At 40.3% G+C, this 14,267-nt stretch overlaps 1 protein-coding gene across 1 annotated transcript; it reads right to left on the reverse strand.

Annotated features, from left to right (window-relative positions):
* Positions 1 to 2,316: 2,316 nt before the first annotated feature.
* timeless (timeless circadian clock) lies at positions 2,317 to 13,823 on the reverse strand. Its single transcript, XM_084349500.1, has 30 exons — positions 13,712 to 13,823; positions 12,785 to 12,896; positions 12,485 to 12,638; positions 12,088 to 12,202; positions 11,845 to 11,907; positions 11,628 to 11,729; positions 11,352 to 11,507; positions 11,119 to 11,252; positions 10,750 to 10,837; positions 10,479 to 10,655; positions 9,884 to 10,101; positions 9,692 to 9,795; positions 9,272 to 9,441; positions 9,058 to 9,183; positions 8,738 to 8,889; positions 8,562 to 8,659; positions 8,354 to 8,474; positions 8,014 to 8,215; positions 7,767 to 7,906; positions 7,447 to 7,526; positions 6,877 to 7,000; positions 5,793 to 5,875; positions 5,478 to 5,632; positions 5,139 to 5,379; positions 4,944 to 5,012; positions 4,676 to 4,794; positions 4,197 to 4,449; positions 3,567 to 3,618; positions 3,391 to 3,455; positions 2,317 to 3,192 (listed from the first exon to the last, which is right to left on the reverse strand). Exons 2-30 carry the CDS (start codon positions 12,864 to 12,866, stop codon positions 3,062 to 3,064), a joined length of 3,774 nt encoding a protein of 1,257 aa, XP_084205626.1. The 5' UTR covers positions 12,867 to 12,896; positions 13,712 to 13,823; the 3' UTR covers positions 2,317 to 3,061.
* Between the last annotated feature and the right edge of the window lie 444 nt (positions 13,824 to 14,267).

The following is a 14,267-nucleotide window of genomic DNA, read 5'->3' on the forward strand; positions in this document are numbered from 1 at the left end:
CTGTTTTGTTCTGTTTTGTTTTTAACCTCTGTGAGGCACTTTGTGTTACCGTACAGTATGAAAAGTGCCATATAAATAAAGTTGATTGATTGATTGATTGATATATATAATACATTATTAGTAACGCGTTATATTGCTCTGTTACGGCTAAAAGTAAATGTGTGTTCCGAGTTTGCCACCATCATGGACAAAAGGCCAACATAAAGACTCATTTTGGGTTGCCAGGTTGTCTCTAGTTGGTATTTAGCCTGCTCCAGTATGACATTTTTTGTCCTTTTAGCTCTTTGTCAAATAAAACAATACCAAGGACCTATGACCTCTGACCTTCTGGAAAACTGCTGCAGAGAACCTAAGCCAAAATTCATTTAACAAACAAGTAATTAAAATGTACAACTAATGAATTGACTCAGTTTACTTTATTTTGCCTGGATAATCCACCCAGCATACTAACAAACAAGCACAAACATTTGAAACTCATTAGGAATCACTTACTGACATTCATAACTTCATATTATATGACTCATTATCCTGTAATAAAGATCGGGCCATTATTGAGGTGGGGTTTTTTTACAAGCAGGCAACCCAAAATCTGTCCTAACTGCTGGCTTATAACTGATGATAGTTTACTTTTTAAAAGGTGCCTTTTTAGAAAGTGGTCGAAGCTCAACTAACATAAAACTGTCTATACAAGGCCAATAATGAGCTCCACGTGTTGAGACCAGTGTTTGAACATGAAGGCAGACACGTTCTATATTTCAGGCTTATTCATTCTCCCCTCCTTTTTGTGTTTACCCTGTAGCACACTGAGAAGGCTTTGGGAATTTGTGGCGTCCAGAAAGCAACAACTGGTGACACAGGACCCTGTGGAGTGTGTTGGTACATGCAGAGAGAATGAGCTACAGCTGTGTGTGCTAAGGCTGTGGGAGCACTTCATTCTCACCACAGGGTCTCCCGGAGGAGGGGGTGGTGGTTGTGCGTGTATGCCAGATAAAGGGTCTTAATTATTTATAGCCACCACGACCATAGACTGTATGGCCACCGCGCAAACAGATGAACACACCCACAGGTGTTTACAGTCTACATTTGCATATAGAGAGCATTTTATGATCTGTACAGTCAGGTTTGACTCGACTGACAGTTTATTTCTTTAATGTGAATTATAGGTTCCATGGTTTCGAAATACCCCAGTAACTCCATCAGTTATTGGCATGTTAGTCTAGATGAAAATCCTTTCAGTGCATTTCCAGAGAGATTTAGTAAAAGACAAATGTTTGGCTATACTTCTGAGGGTAAAATAAATTCATCATAAGTGAGCAACTGAAGCATTCTTTGTTTCTTTTGCTCTTCCTAGCAAGGAAATTAAGTCAATACTGACAAGCCAGATATTATCGTTTGAAATTCTTCTATTGGAAAGGCATCAAGTACTGGAAAGTACTACAAACTAAAGATGCTGTCTTCTGTCCAGCTAACCTACATCTCTGAAAAGTCACAACTATCTTGTTGTGTTGTTGCGACATGAACCTCAGTTCCACTCCAAGAAAGCCCTGGGAAATAAGGTGACAAACAAATCAGGTCATTTTTTTCCCTTCTTTTTACTCCTCACAAACTGAACAGACGAGTATGAGTATTTGCCTGAGAATTTACCTAAGCATTAGACTGTGCCCCGAGGTGACATACAGAAGGAGAATCAATACACAAGCCTAAAACCTTCAAAGGATTTAACTGATAAGCCATTTTAGGATAAGCAAAGAGATTAGTTTGCCTGTGGTCGAGTTTCTGTGATGTTTAGATGTGCTTGAATAATACTCATACTTTCAACCTGAGTAATCTATTTGAAGTGAACTCTAAAATGTGTCGACTGATACATTCAAGGGGAGTTTTCATTTCCACGAACAAAAGCAATGATTGTATTTACTTAAAGTTTGTATGATTTAAAGACTGTTTCATGCATCTGTTACCAACATTTACACAATACAGCCTCCAGATGTTTTATGTTCAACTTACAAAACAATGAGTCATCCCTGTATATTTAATATACACACTGTCCAAGCCTGGCACAGGTTGATACATGGAGATATATTAGACAACACAAAAAAAAAAAAATCAAATTTAACCTCTAAGCTTTGTGCTCACATGCTTAACTCACAGGAGTATCTGTGGATTGTCAGGTCTGCCTCTGGCTCTGTGGGATGGGGGCAGAGCAGATGCTGCGACAGGAAGTTACTAACATGGTCCAGATGTAAGGACGAGAGACCACCTCCGACACAGCTGCAAAACATGGGGGACTGCAGGCAGCAACTGCAGAAACAAGCAGGGTCCCTGTGTTGAAGAAAGTTTAATGAAGACATTTGTTTGTGTAACTTTTAAGATCAATATGAACAGACCGAGACTTTGACTTGTCCCTGTTTTCATTGAGTCTGTACTTGCTCACAAGAGGTACAAAACTAAAGGTTTTGTTCAAAAAGTCAATTTGAAGGCATATACATCATATTCAAGAGTTCAAAAAGATATTCTACATGTTCAATATTTTTTTTAACTCATTCGCCTAAGGAATAGTTCAACATGTGCCCTCTTGTGTTTGAAATGATGTAGTGCAACAAAGGGGTTATTTTGACAACAGTGCTTTTTTTATTAAGAAGGCAGGAATCTGAAATCCAAGGTCAACACTGGAAATGACCAAAACTACAAAAGTATTTGTTCAGATGCAGTTTTTTGAGTTAGACAACAATATCTGCATGATGTTTCTGCTGGGATTGATAAGAGAAAAACAAAAACTCAAAACAGAGAAGACTGGCAGAACTAATTTACCATAACTACATAAAAGGCACCAATCAAGCGTACAAAAGAGATGACAAAACAAAATTGCTCAACAGGACCTCTGCCTCCACAGGGGTCGTTTTAAAGGCCTTTTTCTTTGTGTTGTTTGGTATTCCATTAATAGAGTTTCCGCTGTCTGGACTGCAGGCCTCCAGGGGGGCTGCATCCACCTCTGAGCAAAGTGAGGGACTTTTATATCCCTCCCTTGTCTGCAGTTTATTTTACAGTCCATTAAAGAAAGTCACTAATCCTCATCTTCCTCTTCGTCAATTAAGACCATCTTCCGTCTACGCTTCACAGGTGCAGAGATATCCTCCCTGTCGGAATCCACATCGCTGCTGGGGTCTGTTTTCACTGCAGTGGTGGAGTCTTCCTCTGTAAAGACAGTACAGCGTGAGCCATAATGCTGCAGTACAGTCATGCTTAGGCTCGTTACTGATACTGGACTGCTTTTGTTAAACTTGGCATGAAATAAGGAGTGACAACCTAAACCCAACTTTTTACTTTAACAAGTTTTATGGCTTAGCTCCCAGTTAGATATGATAAAACTAACACATTAAAACTGTAAAATACCATTGTCCTCATCATCGTCCAGCGCTCTGCTTCTGCTTCTTTTAGTTGAGGTCTTCTCCTGGGACCTGATGTTAACAGGAATAGATGAAGGATTAGGAGTATGTAGAATTAAAAATAGACATTTCTCAGCTGTGGTCGGGCTGAACAGATAAGCAACAAACAGGGCAATACCTCACCTCTCAGTTGTAATGTCTGTGTCCTCAACAGGAGTGAAATCTGACACAGGAGCTGAAAACAATAACAGAAGTTGAAAAATATGAACAAGGTAATCTTATTCCTTGACTCATCTTTGATTAGCAGCAGATTTAAGCTAACTGGTGGAAAATGTTGCATCTTAAAATGCTAACCTAAAAAGTGTCCCACTACTTTGATCAGCCCCGCAGTGGCTTCTCATCTCACTTCTAAAGCAGTTGGACTATTTTTTAAAGCTGGCCTAACAGAGGAAACGTATTACTTGATTTTTATACATGCGATTTTCACCTTTTATGTTCCTGATGTCCACAATTTGAGATTTACAATCAAAATCACATTGACGTTCCATTACAAAGTGAAAACAACACTCGACTGAGAACACTTCCTTTGCAGTGGATTTATGTTATATTCTGATGAAGATGATGCTAAAACATCGACTTTCTACATTTAAAAATATTCAATACCCCATTCTTTGCTTCTAGATGAGTTAAAACAGGCTATGAAAGAGGCACGTTTTAAGTGCACCATGTAACTTAACACATACCTACATGACAAAAGCTGTAATTAACAGCTGTCACCTGAGACAGAACATGAAACTCCCGCATATTCTGTACCTGTTTGTTCTGAGGTGTGCTGTTTCCTCTTGCGTGCAAGCAGCAAAGCTCTCAGAGCATGAGTTCTCTGTTCACTGGAGACCTCCTCCTCCTGCTGCTGCTGCTGCTGCTCCTCCTCCTCCTGGGACTCTACAGTTGGACTCCCGTCTTGCTCCTCGTCTCCTTTAGGTTCTTCCTCTCTTGGACTAAGAGCAGCAGCTGCACTCCGGAGCTGGGATGCACTGATCTTTGCTGTGATCCTCCAAAATGTCTCCTGGTTACAGAACAGTAATAAATGCATTTAATGTATATGAAAGTGTCCGCTGCTTAGTATTTAACATTTTATGTGTGTAGTATTTTATGTCATTTAAAACATTTTTTTGCATACTTTAAAACTCCAACTTGTTCTCAAACAAATGCACAAAAGAGCAAAACTATGGGTTGTAATTAGACTGACGTGAAAATATTCTGTAGTAAAATATTGCACAAGAGAAACACACCTGTTCATTTGCAGGTGCTCGTATTCCCAGTTTGCGCAACAGTTTCCGGAAGCTCTTGTTCTCCATGGCATCCTCATTTGCCTCCGTCAGAGGAACAAGTGGCACTGCCTGGGAGACACCTGGTGAATGGACCACAAGTTTCATTAACAGACCTAATAGCACTAATATAATATGTTTTTCACACAGGCTGTAACTTCCCTGAGAGGCTAAACCATAAGCAAAAGAATAAAAAAATTAAATTATTCAAATTAAGTGGTTATAATCTTACCATCCTCTTCACGGTCGTCTGCTGTTTTGTTTAGACAATTCTGTAGCCACAACATTGGTCCAGACAAGCCTGTTATTAAAAAACAAAGCATGAAGGTAATCCTAAAGGTTCATAATGGAAACTCACATAGCATCAGTGTCTTTAAATCTTTGATTTCATTTAACAAAAAGAGTCTGATATTACTTTGAAACTCACCTTCCTGTTGCAAAGCATACACCATGGAGCCTAAATCAGCTCTCCTCTCTACTGGGGAGTGCAGGCTTTGGCTCCTCCTTCCTCCATTTTGTGATTTTTCCCTTTCTTGCTCTTCTTCTTCCTCCTCCTCCTCCTCCTCCTCGCTCTCTTCAGACTCATCCTCTTCCTCATCTTCATCATCTCTGTCAACAGGATTATCTGGGAATCCTTGTGTTAGTCCTTCTAGGAACTCTTCTTCAGTCTGTGGCAGAAAAACAGGGCCCTTTATTGTAGAGACACCATTTCTGAAAATATAATTTATTATACATTTTGTTTTTTATTTAGACGAATCAACTTTACCATTCCGTCTCCAGATCTCTTTCCCTGAGCGCTGCGACTCCTCTTCTTATAAAGCTCTCGTCTCTCCGACACCAAGCCCATACTGAGCATCTTGTCCACCACGCGTGCACGGGACCGTTTGGCTGTGAGCTTCTTCAGGATGTTACCCAACACATCTGTAACAAAATACAGTTTATCACAAAAAAGAATAATCATACAAACCACAAAGTGTCCCTTAGACTACTGTTGTACAAGGACGGAAGCTGAGGACAGCAGTGAAAAGGCTGCTTCGTTTTCCGCTCATGCACTACACAATATTAATATGGTGTCTGGTACCGTCAGAGTCTTTGTACTCCTCGAAGAGCATCTCCAACTCCTGCTCCTGGTCCTCAGTCCAAAGAACAATCCGAGTTCCTTTCCTTTTGGAAACGAAAACAAATTTCAATAAGATTTTCTGAAGATATGAAGCGTAAAAAGTCATTCTGCAATATACAGTCGTGGTCAAAAGGGATTTTCTTCCTACTTCATTTACTTCCTTCAGAGGACCAGATCCACTGGCAGCCAAACCGCCCCACAACATAATACTACCACCACCATGCTTGACAGTAGGTATGGTGTTCTTGGGGTTAAAGGCCTCATCTTCTCACCTCAAAACATATTGCCAGTCATTGTGGCCAAACAACTCAACTTTTGTTTCATCCAACCACAGAACTTATCACTAGGATATTTTTTTCTTTGCCCATGTGATCAGAAGTCGAGCTTTAAGGTGTCGTTTCTGGAGCACGTGCTTCTTTCTAGCACGGCAGCCTCTCTACACAACTGTTTAGTCCAAATCCCTTGAGTTCTCTTCACAATGTGCGTGTGGAAATGCTCTTACTTTCACTATTAAACATAGCCGTGAGTTCTACTGTTGATCTTTTACGATTTGATTTCACCTAACGTTTAACGTGATTTCCGATCACGATCATTCAAGATTTTTTTCTGACCATATTTCTTCCTCGAAGATGATTGTTCACCACTATCCTTCCAAGTTTGTGATGCGTTGGACCGTTCCTCACCCAATTTTAGTTGTTTCAGCAATCTCCCTAGTTGTTTTCTTTGCATGATGCAGGCAAATAATTTGACCCTTCTGAAACAGAGTAACATCTTTTCCACGACCACAAGACACGTCTTCCCACATGGTTGTTTAAGAAAGGAGAAGCTACTCACTGCATCAGTTAGGGTTAAATAACTTGTTGCCAGTTGAAACATATTCATCACTGCAGTAATTATCCAATGGAAGGCTCTTACCTATTTACTTAGTTAAATACAGGTGTCGACTTTTTTTTTGGGCCAGGCAGTGTATGTAAACTTTTGACCACCACTGTATCCCTCTTTATATTAACATTAATGTATCACTCCTTCCGTCTGGAGTACATACTTCTGCTTCTTCAGTTCCTTAGCATTATCCACCAGACCCATATGCACCAGCTGCATCACAACTTGGCGCCGATTGCGGTTGCTGTTGCTGAGTAATGGCAGCAGAGTCTCCACGATATCTGGCACTAGACAAAAGAATTCAACACTCACTACATCTGCATGATATGGTTAAGAAAAACAAAAAAACAAGTAATGTCTGTGGCAATGACCGTTTTTGCATCACAATTTTAAGTGAAGATGATGCATGATGATGCAGCACTTGTTGGCGTCTGTACCAATCAAACATACTTTCTTAAATTTGGAGAAAAAGATCTGTTGGCTAGGGCATTTCTGCAGCTCCACAGTGCGTCATTATAATTCTGTCAAGTTACACATCTTACTTTCATCCAAAACAGCTTCTACCATCTGGATATTGCTCTTGATCATATTGTTATTTACATAGTATTTCCACTAATTGTGCAGCACTAACAGTCAATGAAAGAAACTAGATCAAAGTAAATAGTGTGTAACTGCATCTTGTAACTTATAAGACAACAAAAAGAAAAAATGTGCAAACAAAAACAAAGCAGACCTTCAGAATGACGATGTTCCTCAAAGAGCTTGCGCAGCTCCTCTTCCTCCTCCTCAGTCCATGTTGGTTTCTTACCCTCTCTGCCATATTAAGAAGAGATAGATGTAATCTTCAAATTGCAGAACTCAATTTGCTCATATAATACATGTACTGGAAATGTGATTTTTTAATAGTATAATATTATTAATAGTATAAGTACAACAAGTATAATGTCTTACAAATTTAAATCAGTGCTTTTTTCCCCCCTGTAACTTGTTAACAAAAATCACCTTTACCCATACGTTAAGGTGTATTAACAATACAAAACAAAGAGCACAAACCCGTCTTTGGTGTAGCCTTCAGTCATCTCACGTGCAGCCCCCACATTTTTCCAGAACAGCAGTTCAATATATGCCTTATTGTTTTTTGTTGCCACTGAAAAGAAACGGTTCAGCACATACTTGGCAAAGGTCACCAATTCCTGGAAAGGAGAGAATAAAGGTAAGTTCCTGTGTAAATCTGCAGCTGACCTTCACAATCACCAGAAGCTTGCACTTAATAATGTTTTTTCTCATTTCACCACTGTACCTTGTAAGCAGCTGCGGCGGGGTCACTCAGGATCTTGTTGAAGAGGTTGAAGACTGACAGCTGGTAAAGCAAGGCGTCCATTTTGAGGTTGACAGCCAAACGGTGCAGCAATCGAGCGATGCAGTGGTTTGTGTGAGGTGTGTTTTTGGAGTATGAGTTCAGTAGCAGGAGGTATGGACGTACAATACTGGGGTTGGCAAACCTGCAAGAGGGTAAGATAAGAGTAATATGTCTCTTTAGGAAGGTCACAAATTTGGCACTATTTCTACTATTACTATAACTTTTTGGTATGTTGTGGCAGGTTACAGTCTTGAACGTTAAAATTAACCGTTTTCCTCACCTCTTGATAAAGTCAAGAAAGTTGAACTCGCTTTCAGAAACCTGGACAGACTCCAACTCTTCCTCTTCCAACTCCGCTCCATCATCCTCATCCTCCATCACAGGCTCAGGAGGAGATGACCCTGAAATTAAAAGGTTGAATTGCTGCACAGATGCTTCAAAGATGCTCTGATACAAGGGGGAACATAAGAATACAGTTTAAAGCTTACTTGGCAGGTTGGCTTTCAGGATCTGCTTGAGGAGTTCTAGTTCTTCTTCAGGTTCCACATCAGCTGAACCAAACACATCCCCCTCCGGCCACACCTCCCTGAGAACGACAAGAAAATGGTGAATACTTGAATAACTAAACGTGAGTCATTAGTGTGAGGGGCGGAGTCTTGCTGACCTGGCAGCACGCAGCAGCCCCAGCGCTTCTGGTCCAAGTCGAGCCAGCAGGACGTCCTGCACACGCACCATGGCCTCAGTCCGTTGCTCCTCAAGTGGAGTTTCAGATGTGGCATCAAATGGCACGATGCTTTCAGTTAAACTCTCCGACAGCTACACACAGAAGACAGAGAGGTGGTGTTCAATATGAAAATTTGGCCTTTAGAGAGCATCCTCATTGCAAAGAAGCTCTTTGAAGCCACATGCTCTTGTGCAACACTGTTCTGCCCTCTGACGATGCATGCTTCCTGCTGCCCCCCTGAGGTTGATTCTCACACTGACCTGAAACCCTGTGGCCTTCAGCTCCTCCTCCACAATCCTCCAGGTCTCTTCCAGGGCCTCTGGACTAGTGTCTGGGGCTGAGGACTTTTTTTCACCTCGAGACCTTTTCCGTTTCACCTTCTTCTTCTGCAGAGTTAACAGAACAAGATATTAATATTTTGAGCAGACACTTAAGACGAGAATTTGCAAGCACTACAAATTGAGCAGAACTTACCTGAACCATCAAGTTTTTGCGACCTTGGCAGAAGTGTTCCAACATGCGCAAAAAGAGATGAGTTGACTCCACCAAGTCTTTGAGGTAGGACTGAGGCTGGCTGGTTTCATCATACTTCCTCAGCAATGTCAGGAAAATCTCTCTGTACTCCATCAGGTAAAATATGTTACCTAAAAGTGAGGTAAATACAGAAGATGGGGCAACTAGCACTGCAACTGCACACAATGCCTTTTCATATTTCCAACTTCGAACAAGATTTACCACCATTATTATTGTCTTGATAGCATATCTTCAAAGTTAAGCAATGATGAGAGCATGTGCATACTTATGCTCCATTTGAGCTTATAATATAAATATATAATTAAAATTTTATAGCTGAAAGAAAAAGGTCTGTCTGAACAAGAGCTGTTAGCATCTTACTTTTAATGACACTGGAACTCTGACGGATGGTTTCATCCTGTGAGTGGTCCATCTCGTTCACAGTTAGCAGCAGTTCCTGATACGCCTTCAGAGCCAGATGCATCCTAAATAGAAAATGTGATAATCAGTCTGGGACCAACAGAGGGATTTGACAGTTTTTTATATTAAGCTGCTTTCTAATGATCCTCGTACCTGCGTGACCAGGACGTGGCCTCTTTCCGGTCTGTGAGGATCATCTCATAGTAGTTGATGATGTTGCGCTCAATAAAATGGAAAGCACGGATGGACATGGTCTCAGAAACTAAGTCAGCACGGAAACCGTTGCCACGGTTGAAGGCCATGAAGAAGCTCAGCGCCCAGAGGTAGTACGTCTCGTCATGCTGCTGAGTTTGTTCTCGAATAAGACTTTCCTGCAGAGGAGACAAGTAGAGTTTTGAGCCTCGTAGAACTTAAGAACCATTTATTTTAAGAGTCACCTATTCCACATAAATGAATCAGACATCCTCAATTTTAGGTCTTTCTGTAAATGGACTGCTTTTGCTTGCCCTTTCTCTTGCTCCATATAATATTGATTAAAATATCTTGTAAAGCTTGCTTAACTTCACTACATCTCTTGTTGTTTATTCATGATCTTATTAAAATGTGTTATGATTAAGTTGATGTAGTAATGACGGATTGATGATCTGGTATGTATACTACTCACCAAGAGTTAAAAAGGGTCAATTTTATATTGGGTTTGTGAGTCTAAACAACAAAAACATAAGTCATCAATGTGACAGCAGCTGACCTTGACAAGGTACATGAGGCGATTATAGCAGTTCTCCAGGAAGTCCACACAAAACTCTCGCAGGAAGAGTCGAACATTTAAGGCTGAGCGACGTTTGTCCTTACACTCCTGAGCCTGTCGATTCCTCTTGGGAACACGTCTCACTGCTTTTCCTGTGTCATGAGTGTAATTTTTGAACTAAAAAGAGATCAGAGATTTGTATTAAAATTATTTTGCAAGCACTGTGTGCTTGCCTTGTATTACAGATGAGCTGCAGAAGTTCATTACTCACATTATTGACTTTTCTGTGATAAATCACATCTTTGTCTCCAATTGACTTGAGGCCTTGAACAACAAAGGACCCTCCAAAGCGAGAGTGTCTGAAAGAAAAACATCAACACAAACAAACAGAACAGAAAATACATTTATTTTTCAAGCTCCAGTAATTCAAACAAGCCATGTACAGGTTGAGTTCCCTCTGCTGCAACCCAAACCCAGGTTCAATCAAGCCAACACAGCAAGTAAGTGATATATACAAATGAGTTGAGAATATTGTGGGAATGTGTTGAAAGTGCTGAAAAGTCCATCCCTTCAGGCGCTCATGAGGCTTAAGTACATGACTGACAGCTATGACATTGGCTGTACATCAGCTCTATTGTACCTGGTTCCTCTCTGAAATGTGCGAGAACGTTTCGCTGCTTGCTCCTTCTCCCTCAGTGCCTCCAGCTCCTGAGAGTCTCTCTGCTTCTGTTCTGCCGAACGAGCCTGACCGGCGCTCACCAAAGCTTCAGGTGTCTGTAAAGAAAGAATAGGAGCTCAAACACAGAACAGCTGGACATCTACATATATATATATATGTATACACCTGCAAATGAGTTCAGTCTTCAGTCTAACCTGGTCTCTGAACATGAGGGAGATTATTTCCAACACATGCATGCTCCACTGCTGCTCACTCTGCGCTGATGCCAAAAACTTAACCAGGTCATCGAAGCCACTCATGTGAATGGCCCATAGCAGCCTATCATGGACACTGGCATCATCATCCACTTTCTAAAGGAGAGACAGAGATGAGGGGAGAAGTACAGAGTAAAGAGTAAATGAAACAGTTTTCTAATAAAGGACAGAATTTGCTGTGTCTCTTATATGAACACATTCATGTTAAAATCAGACCTTCTCTTCACATGGGTCCGCAGGTACATGAAGCACATTCCTGACCAGCAGCAGAATCCTCTCTATCAGTAGGGTATCCTCCTCCTGTCTCTGCTCCCAGTCCTGACAGACAAGCAGGGTGAGGAGGGACAGACAGGAAACACACAGATAAGCACAACCATTTTACTTAAATAATATGGGAAACAGGTGATTTGAGGTGTTTGTTTGAAACACTCACCAGCTGGAGAAGGTTGTACAATATCTCGCTTAAAATGCCAAACACCCTCTCACTGGCAAATGCCTGAAAAAAAGGAACTCATTATTGTAAAATAAAATACTGTTTGAACATGAAATACAGCTGTTATTACAGTAATGGAAGTTCTTATCCAACCAATAAATATTCACTAAATTCACATGATTACAAATAGAAAATGTAAACTGAAAAATGTGAAAAAGTGTGTTTATATTAAGATCATGTTACCTCTTTATAGGCTTGTAAATGAGCTGTCACTTCCAAAAAGTGATGTCTAAACACAGGGTCATCAGGGACTTTACCGAAGCAAAGCATGGAAGGCTGAGTGAGGTTGACCATGAGCCTGAGAAAAAAACAGACAAGAGTCATATACAGTAAGCAACAGTTTAAAACAGCACATTTCTATCATTCATCTATAATTTAATGCCAATTGTTTGATGAAATAATACTTAGTCCCAGTATATCAATCATGTATCACAATATTGACATTTGTGTATCAAATTATCCACTTCTTAAGACCATATTATGATGTATTAATAAACTGATTATTAGACACACCCATATTATAAATATTTTAAGGATACATTTTAAGTTCAAGTGAGAAGTTTCATTTAAGGTTTTATACCTAATGCAGGCATCAAATAAGGGCTTGTCCTGTCCATGCTGAATGATAATAGGAAGAAGGTCATTCTGCACAATCTGTCCTGCACCCAGCTGCTGGCGGACGTCACGGGTGTCATCTTCATGTCGTAAATACCTGATCAAGTCTTTTACGCTCTCTGCAACACAGACACAAAGGACAAGACAGATGCTTCTCTGTTCTTAATCTATGGTATTTATATATTTCTCTTCCTTCCCATGAAGCAGGGAATTCATACATGTATTATGATAACAAAACATTAATCACATTGTAAAAAACACTCACCTAAGCAGTCAGCTTCCTTGTGGTAGACGTCTCCCTCTAGATAGCCAAGAGCGCTGCACGTTGCCAAAAGCTCACAATTCATCTTGAAAAAGTCCTTAGACTATCAGCCAACCTGAAGATGGAGTTTCAGTCTAATCAGCCATGCAGTAGGATATAGAAAGACTAACAGATCAAGATCATCGAAACGTTGAATTGAATTTTAACTTTTGTATCAATTAATGGTTTTCATAACATCCCAGTAATATTGGAGATTGATACATTTATCAGTCATGCACTGTTACCATCAGCACGTTGAAACACTGTTTTAAAAACAATTGAGGTTATCACAATTTCTTTGCATGTGCAGTGATTTAAACAAATAAAACAGTTATCTGCATCTTTATTGCTGTTAACAGTCATATACATTATGTGTTAAGAAATCAAATGAAATCACTGGGTGCACCTAAGTTTTGTGCTGGTGCAACTAAATGAATAAATGAAGCCTATCAGTGCAACCCGTGTGTAAAGTTGGTCTGGAGCCCTTTGAATTTATTATGAATTTCAGATTGTGTGCTTCTTCTTTAGGACAATATCAATGCAATTAATAAAGTTATTTGCTAACGAAGGTGGACCTACACATGACATGTAAACTTAGAAGCAGCTCATACAGTATAGGGGTCCTTTCTATTTGTATTATCATAATTTTTGGCATTACACTACTGTCACTCACCACACTATTAACATTACAGGTGAATCCTACCTAATGTAAGTAAACAATATCAAACTCAGGAGTTTTCCGGTTAGCTAGTCGACCCACAAAGGACGGTCCTCCTCCACATATTGCTAATGTTGTGTAGCCAGGACAGTTAGCTTCGGTGTGTTGCAGACTGACCGCGAAATGACTTCAGTTTCGGTGCAGACAAAGAAAAACAACACAGACTGACTTACCTAATCGATCAAATGGTGTTACCATCGAGGTGTCGTGTTCAGTAAGCGATGGTTTATAAAGTTAAGTTAACTTATGAGTACGACGGTTACAGTCTGCTGTCAAAGCGGTCGAGTCTCGCGCCAAGACAGCGAGCGAACACTCAGAGCGGATGTAGAATGTCGTCACCAGGCGTCTTTTTGCCCTGAGCTTTGCTTTTAAGGCAGCACCTTCCCAGTTTTAGCTACCGAACAAACTCGAAACTAATCAGAATAAATACAATTGTTGTGTCAGGTTGAGACTAAGAAGCTAAACTCTAGCCATGGTTGAGGTTTGGATGTGCCAGACCTTGAGAATTTAGAGGAATACACTTGCAGTTGGGCTGAAGTGTCGCCTGAGAGGTTGTACTTAGGGCATTAGGCGGAGATATAAAGAAGTCCCTCCTACTACTAAAAACATAATGAACCTGTGTGAAGCTAATTTGTCTCCTTGACAAATTAATTGTACTACTATCTATAATTTTCTGATAAGGTTTATTGAAAAAAGTCTTTGATCCACGTTATGTAACCATGTTATGAC

Source organism: Pagrus pagrus (assembly GCF_965226575.1).
Source record: "Pagrus pagrus genome assembly, chromosome: 3".
Taxonomy (NCBI): domain Eukaryota; kingdom Metazoa; phylum Chordata; class Actinopteri; order Spariformes; family Sparidae; genus Pagrus; species Pagrus pagrus.